Here is a 15,733-nt window from a genome sequence, read left to right as displayed (position 1 = left end):
GACCTAAATACTAATGAGGTAAAAAAAAGGTCACTATCCATCAGAATTTGGTTAACACTGTAATTTTTGACTCTTTGCATAAATCTGAGGAATCTGGGGTAATAAAAAAAACACATTATTAGTCAAAAGAATACTGCTCAAAATGTTGAAGATTTGGCCATGATTGCATTTTTTATGATTCTCAATGGATTACTGGTGGAAAGTTTTAGCTTTTTTTTTTTTTTTTTTAAAGAAAACTCCTTCTAGTTTTTTCCCCCCCACCCTCCTCTACTGTATTTTGGCTGCAGGCTTGAAGTCCTCCTCATCTAATTGCATATGGAGCGGGATCACTTTACCATCCTGTGCTCCACTTTATCCTCCACACTGTTCCTGCCACCAGGCAGCCTCAATGCAACAATCTCCATTTTAAAGCAGCGGGGTCAATTTCCACCCTGCTCCAGCATCTGGCTCTGCAATTTAATTGCTAATGCGGCTCCAGTTTCTCTGGATTTTCTGTGTCCAGTTTTCCTGCTTCCTCCTAACTTTGCCTCTTCTTTCTCCTAATTTCTTCCTGTCTTTTTTCTTCTTCTTCTTACATTTGTGAAGCAAAACCTCCCGGTTGCGTGAGCCAGGACGGTGTGAAGTCCAACCAAAGGTCTCCCGACAGGAGAACAAAAGCAGGGGGGTGTTTGATCCACTTGTGAACTGTGTAGACCGTTATTCAATTCCTGCTTAAGTATTAATAAAGGCTTTACACCCGGGGGGAGGTCGTGAGGTGTGAGTGCACGCTTGTGTATCTTTCATCCATGCATCTCCTGAGTGCAGGAGCTAATTTGTGGGCTGCTCATTTTCCCTGTAATGATATTGCAAGAGGACGACAGTAAAGGCTTTGGTAACAGATTACTGTCTAGTGTAGCCTCGTTAATAAGGAAACTTTGGAGCAACACAGAGTTCTGATGCTATAAGCTTTTAACTATGACAGCTTTTGGGAGGTTTGGGGTTTTGGCTCCTCGGCAAACAAAACCCAGATGACAATGCTTCCAGGATGGTGAGTTACTGGCTTTGAAATTTCCCAGAGTTGATGCTAGAACTAAAATAAATGGCGTTTTGTTATTTATAGGTTTTGTTTCTGTTTAGTCAAACTCAAATGACTTTTCAAAACTTTTAAAGCTCATTCATCTCACATAAAGCATAGCTGTATCAGGAAACCTATTACAGGGCCAGATTAATATTTTTTTAATAAACAATGCTAACTTTAATTTTATCAGGACAACATGTATATATACTGTATATACATATATATAAATATTTTTTTTATTTTAAAGCCAAAAACTCTGAGCTGTAAAAACCTGGGAGGTTCTTTGCTGCCGTGTTTGTTGTATAGAAAATGTTGTTTTTGCAAAACTTTAAACTTTTCACTAAAAGATGATCTACTTTCAACTCTGAAACAAAATATATTATTAGGTAATTATGTGTAGATTGCCCTTGTTGAAAATCAAATCATGGTGGTACACAATGTTTTTCAAAAGTGTTCACATTTCCAGACTTGGGCGTAAACCATAAACGTGCATTCATTTTAATAGAATATTATCTTTTATAAAATAGACTAACACATAGCAGCAAATAATGACATGTCGATCCGTGTGTGAATGTTGCTCTGGTGTAAAGTAAAGCACTTTGACTATAATTGCATTGTATTAAAACTTCTTTCTTTCTTTTTTGCAAAAAAAAAAAATCATTTGTGTTTGGTTTCTCAGCCAAATGGTCAGTGAATAAGTAAACAGTATCCACCTGTGTGACACTTCAAACCTGCCAAAACTTTTAATTCAGGCTGGACATGGAGAGCAGTAACCAGAAAAGCAGCCAAAAGGTGTTTTGTTTGTTTTATGTATTAGGTGTAAGGTTCTGCATAAATAAAAACGAAAAATTTAAGATTTTAATTGATTGATTGAGATGTTGTGACTTAATTTAAGTAACACTGAAAAGAAAAGTGGGCCTAAAGTCCTCTGTGGTAATGTCAGTAGGATAAAAAAAAAATAATTAAACGCAAAGACAAGAGAAATCTGTAAAGGGGTAAATAAAGCAGATCACTTTGGCAGAGCTGAGGAAAGAAACACTGAGTGAGGAATACTTTCTACTGAACAATAAGACGGAGTTAATTTAGTTTATAGCAGGAATAGCTCTATCAATATCTTTATTAATTATGTTTCTGTGATTGTCCAAAAACAATGAGACATTGCTCTTAAAATAACAACAAATTCCTCAGATTTCATGCCTGATGTTTTATTTTTGTACTTTTCCCTCAGTGAAACAGAGATAAGGTGTATTTTCTAACAAATGACGGCTCTGTTTTGCCCACATGACATAAAACTCGACTGTGAAGGTGATCTTCTCTTGTCTCTCTGCTTGAATTTCATGGATTTATATCAGCAGATAGACGCAGTTGCGGTGATAAGATATTCACACAGTAATCTGATCAGTTTTAGACAAGCTCATTGATCACGTAGATTAGATCAGGAACTAAATTAGAAACTGAAAAAAAAATACTTCAACTGCTAAAATTTTCAGGGTAGCAATTTAGGATGACAGAAAAAGACATTCTGTGCTTTTATTAAGAAGAATTTTATTATTCTAACCACCTTCCTATGATTTTTTTCATCTCAGCTGAACATAACCCCAGACTTGAGGTGAGAGAGCTCATCTGAGAAGAATCAGCATCGTCCACATGGACCAGCCTCCGTACCAGGCGCCGCCCTTCGAGGTGGATGTGGACCTCGGGTTTGCGCTCTTCTTCCTCTTCCTGCTGTGTTTCTTTCTCCTGGTGACGGTGGTGCGCTGCGCCCAGACGGTGGTGGATCCTTACGGCTCGATTTCCACCTCTACCTACCAGGAGGAGCAGATCAACTAAGGCAATGAAGAAGTCATATTTCAACTCTGACGGGAGATTTGTGGGAAAAACTCTGCAGCATGAACTGTACTTTCAAACTCCACCAACTGGAATATTCTTCTTTTTAGTTTCGTGAGCATAATACACAGAGCACTAACTGAAGGACAGAGAGCCACATAAGAAGTTATAAAACTGATATCCTGTTGTATTTGTGAATTTATAGTCCAAGTTTTTATTAATGACTCATGAATGGGTTTGTAATATCAGTTGCATCAAAGTTTCTGAGGATTATGGGAGTTAATGACCTAAAGGTTAGTTTCTGAGAAGGTTAAAGAAAGTCTCTCATGTTTATACATTTTTAAAGCCAATAGTTTCCAATTAAACTACACACTAGTAAGGCATAACATTATAATTACTTTTGCTAAAACATATTTTGGACTTGATTGCTATACTACTTAAAGAAGCCACAAATCACACATGTTATCCAGCCCTCCATCAGGAAACCAGTGCAACTGAATGTGGTCATGCCATATATCTTGCTAAAGCAAGTTGACTATTGTTCTCTAGTTCCTTAGGATTTCAAATATCAAATTAAAATGGCAAATTCTCCAGTACAGTAAATTTTCTCAACTGTAGTTTTATCTCAAGTTGCTAATTGTAATTATAACTTTTTCCAGCTTCTAGATCATTTGGCCCTGATCATCAATCAGAGCATTAAGAAAATTTTAAATTGCGTTTTAATGTACATATATGTCCATTAAACTCAAATTTTGTCCAAAGAATTTAAAAAATTGGCTTTAATAATTAATCATCACTGTGTAAAATCCATGAAATCTAACAGTGCACAGTTTCAGTATTTAAAAGAAGGAATTTTAAGTTTTTTAGTCACATAATTCATCTGGAATGCCCCTTAAAGTTGAAATATTTGATTTAGCTGATAGATTATGTCTCTCCAACCTTGTTTCAAGATCTAATATATATAATAGAGGTTGCTGCAATAAATTGATGTCTTGTGTATTGTTTTTAGTCAGATGTATATTTTTTATTTTCCCTAAAGTTTATATTTTGTTCTTATGTCTGCATGCTGTTAACTCTTGAAAATCAAAGTTTCAAGGGTCATATAGCTTTTTTTCTTATAGCCTGGGTGTGATAATAGATGATAAACTTTCTTTCAGTGAGATTGTGTGTAAGCTAAAAATCTAAACTGAGTTTATTTTCCAGAAACAAATCAGAGATTACTTTATCTCAATAAGATTCTCTATATGTGGCACTAATGGAGCTCCATACAGAAAGACAGTTAAGAAAAAAGTTCTGTTTTTGTCAGTCAGTCATATTGAAGTCGCTTGTTTTATTACTGTATGCTTTTGAAACTAAACAAATGTATGTTATTGATTGAAAGTAAACACCAGTTCTGCTTTTCTACCAGTTGATGGCGGTGTCGCACCGTTTTGTTCTGTATCACACCCATAACCCACAGAAACAAGGAAGAAGACCAACAACAACGGAGGTATCCAAAGTGGGGCTTTGTTAAATTCTTGTGTAAAATCTGAACAGCTGATTGCTTTTCCTCAACCCTTTGATTTTTTAAGGGTCACTGTCGATCGCGTTAGCTTCATTGCTAGCATCAACGGTTGAAAGTAACTGCAACGACAGAAAAAGAGAGAAAAAAACAACAACCGTATTTTGCTTGTGTGTGTGTGTGTTTTAAAGACCTTTTGTCTTTCGAGGTGGATTGCTTGAACACATGAAAGGTAAGTGTGGCGTCATGTCTTACCTATTGCACGTTTAGTCACTTTGTAATAGTTTAAGTTGAAAGTAGAAACGCGTCGCTTTGCTTTACAAGTAAGCTAAAGCTAACAATGAAGCAACTCCTGAGCTTACGGTGAACATTTCACTAAATCCTCTTCATGCTTCAATCAATGTGAAGCATTACCCAACTTATAGATTATTTTTGTTCAAATTGACCGACTCCAAACTTTATTACTTTTTGAATTTTTAATGGTATTGTCCTAGTGATGTGTACGGGTTTACTAAACAAGAACGTTGGTTGACAAAATATTGGACAGACGTAGCTATTGTGAAAACAAGGCACATCCTCTAGTCTGTAACTTACAGAACACAATAAAGGCCTGTTTTTACCATTTAAATGTGCCATTTAGTGTAAAAATACACAGAACAGATTACATTGTTAGGATTTATACACAGCCAAACCTGAGAATCCATGTGCTGTTTTTATAGGATTTTAGTGCAAAAGTAGCAACCAGATACAGCTAATCAGAGGCATTTTATTAATCAACAGTTTTACAGAGGCGTGGAAAATGATTAATTTTACACAAATCTTTAAAATAATCAGATCTGGAGCATCCAGATTTTTTAACACAGCAAAGGGGAGAAGACTTCAGCTGTGAGTTGCTTCCCATTATATTTATAAAGCTATCAAACCAGATTAAAGTTTATTATTCTATAATAAAAAAAAAGGATATTGACAAATGGAAAAACATTTGAGGCAGCCTTTAACGAGCAACCCAAGAAAACTACACAAGGCCAGACTGCTCTAATGGCACGACAGAATAATTTTAAACATTTTTTGTTTTATAAAGGTTTACAGGGGAGAGATTCTCTCAGAAGCCATAGAAGGACAATTTAGGTTTGCAAACTTGCTTATTTACTTTGAACCATCTGAAGCGACGTCGATAGGAGAGATATTGTTTTGTAATGCACAGACAAGCACGGTAGTGGAGGAGTGATGATGTTTTTAGTCACCGAATCAGGAGCGAACATTTAAAAACAAGTATCAACTATGGTAAAGCTCTTAGCATTTCTACTGGTTCATCATTTTTATGGGGTTTGGGCAAAACTTAGCTTAAACCCTAACTTTTGTATTGTTTTCCAGTATTTCCAATATATATTGTGAGTTAAAAAAAACAACAAAAAAAAACATCTTAAGGTAATATTCACCAGCTTTAGGACTGCTTAAGAAAATGCTCGTATTCATATTAATAAATCTAGAAAAGACCTTAAAGCTGATTATATCAAGATTTGTTGCTAACCCTGTTTTTAGATTGTACAAGATCCTCAAAACCCCTCCCTGATACTAGAATTTGCTGTAAAAGAGGACATTTATTTATATTCAATCTATGCCTCTTACAGCAGCATGTAGGAATTTCTTCTGTCTAAAATGTTATGAAAATGTTAATATACTTGGAAATAACAGAAAGAGAGGTATTAAGTTTTATTGGATCTTCTTCAGAGCAGTCACAGGAGTATCATCCTGTGACTGCTCTGGTGGTAGCAGACCAATTACTACAATTACAATTACTACAACCAAAATCAAACCTAAACTTCCTGCATTTATTATGCGCATGTCCAGAATGTTATGCCTAAAATCTCAGTTTATTCATGATAACTCTACTTGGGTGCACCAAAACTGAATCATGGAACTGTTAGACATCTTTTGACCAACACTGTTTATGCCTCTAAAGGTTGAGCTCAGAGATATCTTGTGTGAGTTCAGGAAAAGAAATGTGGCTAAAAGAAAGCTTGAGAATAAGTTAAAAATGTATATATTTTTTGCCTATTATTGTTATTACATCCCTTCCTTTGTTTTATATGCTGTGTTTGCAGTAGCAATGGAGGTGGATAAGCTCAAGACGAAAACAAAGAAGCTTTCAAGGTCGAGGAGGAGGAGGAAACAAAACAAGAGAAAAACGAATCCTGACAAAGAAAGAGGTAATCGCCGTTAATGCACATTAGTATGCAAGTATGACTTGGATTGAAAATGATTGAACTGAGAAAGTTTTTGTGATTTATACTGGTTGAAGCTTTTAACCTGAACTTGCCTTCTTGGTAGAAAATAAGCCTGATTCTCCATGGGACTCCGTTCCCTCCACACACGAGACACCCAGCAAGGCAACAAAGTTTGAAAATGGCTGCGACTCCCTCACTCTTATAAAAGACGCAGTTGTAGTTTTGACTAAACTGCCCGAATATAAAATTGGCGCGTTGAGACCCCCGACGCCTCCGCAGTTCTACAGCGAAGACGAATCCTTCAGCAGCTCGGATTCAGACACGCAGTGGGAATCAGAGGAGGATTCCAGCGATTCGGATTTCTGGGTCATAAACAGCAAACTCAAATATTCAAATTCCTCCAATTGTGACCTGATAAGGATGCCTACAACCAGTCACAACTGTAACGGTAAGATCAACAATAAAACTGCAAGGACGTTACGTCTCGCTTAAGTTATAGTAAATACTGCAAAATGCTGAAGGACTTCAACATTTGGTATCTTGTATTTTCCCGGCCGTAGTAAAAATAACCCTCCTGTGTCAGCAGGTATCTCCCTTTGCTCACGTGACAAGATCCGCCCCGACTTACCCGAAGAAGAAATTAATGTTGACATGATGGTTATTGCTCGTAGAAGACCTATGAGGTGGCAGCGTGGTAAAATAGTCGAAATAATTACAAAAGGTAAGATGCAAAAAAATCCTGATTGACACTCTGAGGGTAAACGTGCAAAAAAGGGTTTGGATAGTTCAATATTTACTGGTAAATTTTAGACCTTCTTCATAAAGATGGAAAAATAAAATAAAAATATATAAATCTTACATCACAGTAGCCTAATCTCACTGAAAAAATTTATAATATGGTGCATCCACTTATTTTTGAGTGCTGTAGAGTTATTTCTAATTATCTCTAGTTTCACTAATTTGCCTACAAAATACACAAGTTGTATCCATTGTATGTAGTATAACCAATCTCTACTTAATTTAACATATACTTGGCATCAAAAACACAAGTAATATGCTTCTTTAAAATATAATTATAACTTATTAAAGCAGTTAGGGGTTTAATTAAACAATTTTTTCTCATAGAGTACTGTCTGTTTTACATTTATCTGCAAACTTTTTTTTTTACTTGTGTGAAAACACAAGTAAAAAAGCTGCCAAAAGCTGTAATGTCCAGCCACGCATATCTGTAAAAAAAACAAACAAAAAAAAATTTTCTTGATTGATTTCTTATGTTTTAAAACGACCTTGATCAGTAAAGCACAATGACTTGTGTGTGTAAATATCTATAGCAGATAAACAATATGTGAACAGAAAAGAGTTTCTTTTTAATTATAGAGCAGATAAAAAAAAAATATTTAAAAAATCCTCAAAAACTTGATTTTAAAAATATAAAACTGTTGTGGCTCCATGTTTTTTCAACTTAGTAATTTTGACCCTTGTGGCAAAAAGGTTTGGACACCACTGGGTCAGGAGATGTGAAAAGGAGTCGGAGGAAGATGGTTATTCATTATGAGTTTGAGAAACACATGAAGATGACGCAACTTATCCGGTCAACACTCAAATAAAATAATAACGTGGTCATTTTAGACATGGAAGACAGATGGTTTGAGCCATATGTGTGAAACATGAAAACTATGAGAACATCGTCTCGTCTTTCCAGGCAGTTTCACATTGAGACACGTGACCAAAACAACGCGTGTTCAGCGTTGTTGGGGTTTTTTTAAGGATCGTCAGTGCCAATGACCCTTACAGGGACTTGACTGTAGGTTATGGTCAGGTTTTCATATGACCCTGATGACCTCAGTAGTGATTTCTATTTCCCTATCAGGATGGTTGTTCCTGATTAAAATTTATAAACCTGATGCTTCAAGCGCAAGTGTCGCATAAGAGGTTGTTCCCTTATCTTTGGGTCATGCCGTTGCTTGTAATTGTCTTTTGATCTAAAGTGAAACCAACTACAGTCACATTCAATAAATATATTATGATGAGTTTCAGCTGGCAGACTAAAAGCACTTATTGAAAGTAACAACCTTTAAGCAAGTATTAAACATACCTTTCATTTAAAATAGCTTTTTTAATTGTCTGATGTAATATCCTAATTTTAAATGTCATGTTTTTATTAGCCGTTGGAAAATCACCATAACTAACAGAAACAAAGGCTTTCAATCATCCATCTGTGTGTAATTAATCTAATTAATGTGTTTTTAAAACAAATGGACTTTTCAATAATATTCTAATTTATTGAATAGTCTGGGTTTTCTTGCATCACTGTTCATTTTTCTAACATGACACTTTTTTTTGAAATCCCAAAATTCTTTAGTCAAAAAAACTCCAAATCTATAACTTTACAACTCTGTCAGACAACAAAATGTAAAAAAAAAAGAAAGGAAAAAAAAAAAGCAAGCTTCAGGCATTTTTGAGATGCAGTCGAGCAGAAAGATGTTTAAAGTGTGTTGATGAACTGATCAGTTTATTACTTTTCTCTCCTAACAGACGATGGGCGGTTGAAGTACAAAGTCAGCTTTGAAGATAAAGGGACGTGCCTCGTGTCCGGACACCACATTGCTTTTGACAGCAGGCCCAAGGTGGAGCAGCTGTACATCGGCGCCCGAGTGGTGGTCCGCTGTCAAAATAATAAGTACCGGTTCCGACCCGGAATACTGGCTGAGCTGCCCAGCAGGAAGAATCAGTTCAGGTATGTAATTTTAATAAGAGAAAAATACAAACGATATGTGGCTTCACCTTTAAAAATGTGACGCTAGTTTTTGTTTGTTTGACTCATTTGTTTTGATTTTTAGGTTTCTGATGTTCATGGATGACCATACACCAGTTTATGTCGGGCTTCCTTTGTTTCACATGGTGTGCAGACCTTGTAAGTTCACAGCAACAAATACTCATGTTCTCTGGAGAAAACAAATGCTTTGTCACATTATCCAACACATTCTCTGTTTTTACGTATTTTAGATTTTTGTGTAAGGTACTTGTATCATCAGATTTCTGTTTGGGTTTTTTTTAATTCATGAGGAATATTTTGCAAATTGCAACATTGGTGTGCACAATATTAACATTGCATAATAATCGCTTGCTAACACATCTCAAGCGTCATTAGTTTCCTCTTTGCATGCCAAGAACAGATTGAACCTGTTCTTTGATTGTAGTATACACCGTGTTCCAAATTATTATGCAAGTAATATTTTCTCAGATTTTCTTAAATGGTCAATGCAAATGATGGTCAGTATAATTTTCAAGTCATGAACTATGACAGTATAAATCAAATTTTACTGAATAAAACTCCCCATGAGCAAAGTATTTTTTTCAAAAATAAAAAACTCAAAATGCACTGTTCCAAATTATTATGCACAGCAGATTTTCTAAACATTTTGTGGATTATAAAGAACTGCAAACGGTCATTCATTCTTTGAATGTGCAGCATTAAGTGGTCACATGTACTAAAATCAAAAGCTATTTCAATCAAAAACATCTTAACAGACCGAGTTACATGTTAACATAGGACTTCTTCTTTGACAGCACCTGCACAATTCTTGCATCCATTGAACTTGTGAGTTTGTGGAAAGTTTCTGCTTGAATTTCTTTGCAGGATGTCAGAATACCTTCCCAGAGCTGCTGTTTTGATATGAACTGCATTCAGATCTTCTGCTTGAGGAAACTCCAAAGGTTCTCAATAGGGTTGAGGTCAGAGGTCAGAGGAGGATGGTGACCACACCATGAGTTTCTCCCCTTTCATGCCCATAGCAGCCAATGACACAGTGGTATTCCTTGCAGCATGAGATGGTGCATTGTCATGCATGAAGATGATTTTGCTATGGAAGGTACGGCTCTTCTTTTTGAACCATGAAAGAAAGTGATCAGTCAGAAAGTCCGTATACTTTGCTGAGGTCATTTTCATACTTCCGTGGGCTCTGAAGGGGCCGACCAATGATTCTCTCCCCATGATTTCGGCCCAAAGCATGACTCCACCACCTCCTTGCTGACGTCACAGCCGTGTTGGGATGTGGTGGCCATCCACCACCAATCCACTACTGCGTCCATCTGGACCATCCAGGGTTGCACAGCAGTCATCAGTGAACAAGTCTGTTTGAAAATGAATCTTCATGTACGGCTGGGCCCACTGCGACCGTTTCTGCTTGTGAGCTCTGGTTAGGGGAGGCCGAATAGTTCACGCACCTCAAGCCTCTGGAGGATCCTCCACCTTGAGCTTCCAGAGGCACCAGCAGCTTCAAATAACTGTTTGCTGCTTTGTAAGGGCATTTGAACAGCTGCTCTCTTAATCCAATGAATTTGTCTAACAGAAACTTTCCTCATTCTGCCTTTATCTGTACAAACCCATCTTAGTTCTGAATCAGACACAAATCTCTTCACAGTACGATGATAACGCTTCAGTTTTCGTTAAATATCTAATGTTTTCATACCTTGTCATACGGCACTACACTATCTGATGATTTTCATCAGCAGAGATCCTTCCTCTTTCCCATATTGCTTGAAACCTGTGGCCTGCTTAATAATGTGGAACATCCTTCTTAAGTAGATTTCCTTTAATTGAGCTCACCAGACAAACTAATCAACCAGCTCTCTGAAATTAATTATAGTGATTCAAAGAGCCCGGACACACAATACCATCTATTAATTTAATAGCACAACAAAAAATGTCATCTTTATGACACTTAAATCCAATTTGCATAATAATTTGGAACACGGTGTAAGTTTACTTCCTTATCTACTTCAGACGAATCTGTTCATACCGTATCAGACTTTAATCTTTTGCTCTTTTCCCAACAGTGGAAGATGTTTTGGACGACGTTCCTGACGGAGCGCACAAATGTTTTATGAGACAGTACCTTAAGGACTGGCCGTACCCTCACTTAAACAAGTACAGAGCTGGACAGAGCTTTAATGTGGAGCTTAATGGAGTCATGCAGATGTGTGAGGTTGTTGTAATCGACTGCAGCTTAATGCAAGTTGTTTTTCAGGTTAGTGTTTCTTCTTTTGCTTATTGTTTTTTACATGTCTTTAAACAGTTTTGCATGCGAGACTTTATCTGTGAAGGATTTATTTTTCAGTCTTTTCTTAGAATTTGTAAAGAGAAGACTTTTAATTTGACCTCCCCTACCTTACATTTAAACTTTTACATATGGAACAAGTGTTGAGAAGTATCTGTATTGTTTCTGGTTCCTAACCAATGAGGATCTGATGTTTTTTTTTTAATGGCATGTTCGCCTGTCTTTCCAATCTTGCAAAATGGCTTAGAAAAATGGACATCATGTCAGGAAGTGACGTATTATTAAACCTGCTTAGAAACTCAAATCAACTCAAAGTAAAATACATTCAAAATGAAATGGAATAAAAATTTTATATTTACTTTTTATACATCCTTACCTCAGCACTAGGTTTTTTTTATTTATAATAACACGAGTAAGCGCAAAACTATATTGGCATCTTACATCAGTTCCTTTAATTTTGTGTTCCTAACATTTTTTGTTACTTTTCAGGAAAATCAGCGAAGGGAGTGGATCTTCAGAGGCTCTGTGCGACTGGAACACATTGCCAGACTGTGGGAAGAGAGGAACAAGCTAGAGTCCAAGGATGACTCTGACTCTGATTAATTCATAGATGCAGGTATATGTAAAATAGATGTAGAAATGATAAATACAAATTCCTAAGAGGGATGCGTCCTTTTTGTTTGTTTTGTTTTTGTAACATTTCAGCCTAAATCAAATTTATTAAAAGACTGAAAAGAGACTACCCAAACAAACCCTTCCCCTGTTCTTCATGACGATAAATGAATTTAATTTCCCCTGCTCCCTAATTCTACAAATGTACTTATATTAATTAAACTGAAATGCAAGACACTCCCATAGATTCCAGAGTATGTTTTTGGAGCTGAAACCAGGTACCTGGAACTTTTAAAGCAATGTTTGATGATATGATCATCTATAGATCTCATCTGGACACTATTCATGGCAGCATGAATTTAAAATGTAACGTAAATATTTCCAAAAACAGCTGAATTTGTTCCGTGAGCGAGTGACAAGCCCTATGGCCCTTCAGAAAGCTGAATGGCAGTGTGCAGCAATGTGTGGAAGCTCTGCATTACTCTGCTTGATGAAGTTGAAAAATCTTTGCTAACATTTTTTTGTTTTCATTTTTAAACATTATTGTACCTTCATGCTGGAAACCAGGCATTGCCTACTGTTGTGATGCAAATCTGCCAGCTAGCTAACAAGTTTTATTTTATTTTTGATTTGATACTTAATGTAGAAACCAGTTTCACTCAATCTTCTCTTCAACAGCTCCTGAAATCTTTTTTTTCCCCTGTGGTGCAACAATATGCATCATTTCAGACTGCTTTGCTTCCCGTTTACCTACTCTGTTGATGTCATTACACTCTGACCTTTTTCCTTGTGATGTTTGAGTCTTAGTTTCTCCAAAAGCTGGAGGATTTTTTTCATGTTAACCAATCATTTTATTATCCAACTATTAATCAAGAGGTCTCAATTCAATATATTAAGCTTTCCTTATTCTAGCATTTCAAATATGTTTTTGAAATATGAAAGATATATCCTTAAATCTATTACAAATCATTCTAGGTAATCTTGTGTGGTCACAAACAGAATTGCAGTGCTACACTATGTTGTCAAATGTTTTGCTCATTTGATTTTAAACCTTTATGAACTTGAGTGACATCTTATTCTTAATCCGTGCAGTTTAGGATGTTGGCACCTACAATAACTCTTCTGGGAAGTCTTTCCACAAAGATTAAGAGCATGTTTATGGGAATGTTTAACCATTTGTGACGTCAAACACTGATGTTGGGCAAGAAGGTCCAACTTCTATGCTCTTAATTCATCCTAAAGGTGTCAAATAAGATGAGGCCACCTCTAAACCGTTTCCAGAAAGTTGGGGTTATGAAATTGTCCAAAATGTGTTTATATCCTGCAGCTTTATTAAAAACCCACACAATTTTGCACTAGATACATTGCAATCAATACATTGGATTGCCACATAAAGAGTCATGGTTCTTCACTCAGAACATGTCTCTGTTGATTTAGAGTGCTATCATGCTTTAGACCACCACACCCAACTTGGTAACGTAAGGCTTGCATCCAGTTGTTTGCAATTGAAACCTGTTTTATGAAGTTATCTACTGTTCTTGAGCTACTCTGAAGGCCAAATGAAGTTTGTAGTTCTGTAGAGTTTCACTAGTTGCTATTACTACATAAATGGTGAGAAAAAAACAAAAAAGATTTGAGACATGCTTCTAATATCCCCCATCAGAATAAAAAAATCAAACTCATGCATTAACTTTTAACACAGATTATTTTGTACATGTTCGATTTCCTTCAGGTTTTGTTGTAGATTTATTTATTTTCTTTACTATTTAAGATAAAAGAACCTGGCCAAAAAAGGTAATCACCAATAAAAAGGTCACACACTTTAGTGTTTTGTTGGTCTGCCTTAACTTTGATTTTTGCTCTTGCATTGTTTCGATACGCTACTGCAGGGTCACAAGATTTATTTCCATCCAGTGTCGTATTCATTTTTCGCCAATATCTTGTACTGATGATGGAGAGAGTCCAACCATTGAAAAAAGAGGGTAAATCTGAACTCATCAGATTATATGACTTTCTTCCAGAGTCTAGTCTTTTTGCTCTATTGCAAATTGAAGCCTTTCTCTTCAATTTTTCTGACTGATTATTGATTTTCTTATGGTTGTACAGCTGTTCAGTCCCAATCCCTTGACTTTTTGCATGGGAAAATATGCTTACTTTCACTATGAGCCATAGCCCTTAGTTACACTGTTTTTTTTCTTCTTTGGTTTGATTTCAGTGATGTTTAAGAGATAACCCCCATCATAATCATTCATGACATTTCTTCTTAAAGACGATGTTTCCTCACTCTCCCTCCAATAAGTTATTGACCCAATTTCAGTAGTTTCTGTAATGTTGAAACTTGATTCAAATGATTTGACCCTTCTTAAAGAGACTGACATATTGTCCACAGCCAGAGGATACATCTTTCACTATGATAGTTCAAGAAACAAGCTGCTCAATAAATCAGCACTCTTAAATGATGTGTTGTCAGCAGAAAGATGCAGTAATTAGCCAACAAGGTATTTGCTTAGTTAAATCCAGTTGACAAACGTTTTTGGTCAGGCGGTGTTTGTATTAGACTATATATACCTCTTTGTGAAAGATTACAGAAGCGCAAGCAACTCAAATATTAATTATCTACTCAATCTTCCCTCTAATTGTCCCAAATGAACTACGAGTGTTAATTGTTTATGTTGTCGTATTTTTTTTTGTGTGCGTGTCCATTTCTGACTCTTCTTTTTAAATATTTTGTAATTTTGGTTCTTGGTCATTTTTGTTTATTCATCCTAATTTTCAAAGGCTGGCAATAAAACTAGTTTCTTACACAACTTGTTTCATGTTTTACTTGATTTTTTATCTTCTCTTTGATGAAAACTATTCTGGTGAGATTCACTCAGCTGGGTGAAAATTAGGAATAAAGATGTTTTCAGATTTGAATTTCTTTATCTTCAGATCAAAGTATTCATGATCAAACCAATCTACTTCAATGCTCAAAAATAAATCTGGCAACACATTAAATTTCACTTTAAACCCCAGAGTTTTTGTAAACATCAACAAGCTTCTGTCATAGTTCTGGCTTCATATTTAACCGCTCTCAGGTTCTTGTACTTTATTTAAATTGGACACCCAATCACATCCAAGTGTAGCATCCAACTCAAACAATGATCCACAGATGAAATAAAATTGGTTAATAAGTTAGGGAGCAACCCAGAACTTGCATAGTATATTGGGGATCTCAAACATGCATCATGGCATTCTGGGATGAATACAGCAGGATAAACTTTGACAATGATCCTGACCCCAACTCCTTTGAAAAATAATGCAATATGCTTAAAAGTCTTATCTAGAATAACAAGGCTTCAACAAATGCCACTATATCTAGAAATGAATTAATAAAAATAAAGGAGATGCAACTAAATACGACGGACACATAGAGGAATTGATGGTTTTGCTAAGTTTAGACTAAAAT

The 15,733-nt window shown here is 36.0% G+C and overlaps 1 protein-coding gene across 2 annotated transcripts; it reads left to right on the top strand.

Annotated features, from left to right (window-relative positions):
- The first annotated feature begins 4,333 nt into the window (after positions 1 to 4,333).
- LOC116730842 (histone-lysine N-methyltransferase SETDB1-B-like) lies at positions 4,334 to 15,092 on the top strand. 2 transcript variants are annotated; one of them, XM_032580357.1, is made up of 8 exons: positions 4,334 to 4,617; positions 6,494 to 6,595; positions 6,717 to 7,061; positions 7,200 to 7,334; positions 9,149 to 9,350; positions 9,454 to 9,527; positions 11,453 to 11,643; positions 12,163 to 15,092. In XM_032580357.1, the coding sequence occupies exons 1-8, from the start codon at positions 4,611 to 4,613 to the stop codon at positions 12,274 to 12,276; spliced, it is 1,170 nt and encodes a 389-aa protein (XP_032436248.1). In that variant the 5' UTR covers positions 4,334 to 4,610; the 3' UTR covers positions 12,277 to 15,092. The 2 variants fall into 2 exon arrangements, with proteins under 2 accessions (XP_032436248.1, XP_032436247.1); XM_032580356.1 differs by having other exon boundaries at positions 6,491 to 6,595.
- Positions 15,093 to 15,733: the final 641 nt, after the last annotated feature.

Source organism: Xiphophorus hellerii, chromosome 13, assembly GCF_003331165.1.
Source record: "Xiphophorus hellerii strain 12219 chromosome 13, Xiphophorus_hellerii-4.1, whole genome shotgun sequence".
Lineage (NCBI taxonomy): Eukaryota > Metazoa > Chordata > Actinopteri > Cyprinodontiformes > Poeciliidae > Xiphophorus > Xiphophorus hellerii.
Note: the sequence above shows the minus strand (reverse complement) of the source record. Positions and strands in the feature narration are given on the sequence as shown.

Excerpts from the sequence above, each read along its gene's own strand:
- LOC116730842 (XM_032580356.1), top strand. Across the intron at positions 6,596-6,716 it reads GAATCCTGACAAAGAAAGAG|AAAATAAGCCTGATTCTCCA; the intron begins GTAATCGCCGTT and ends CCTTCTTGGTAG. Across the intron at positions 11,644-12,162 it reads TAATGCAAGTTGTTTTTCAG|GAAAATCAGCGAAGGGAGTG; the intron begins GTTAGTGTTTCT and ends GTTACTTTTCAG.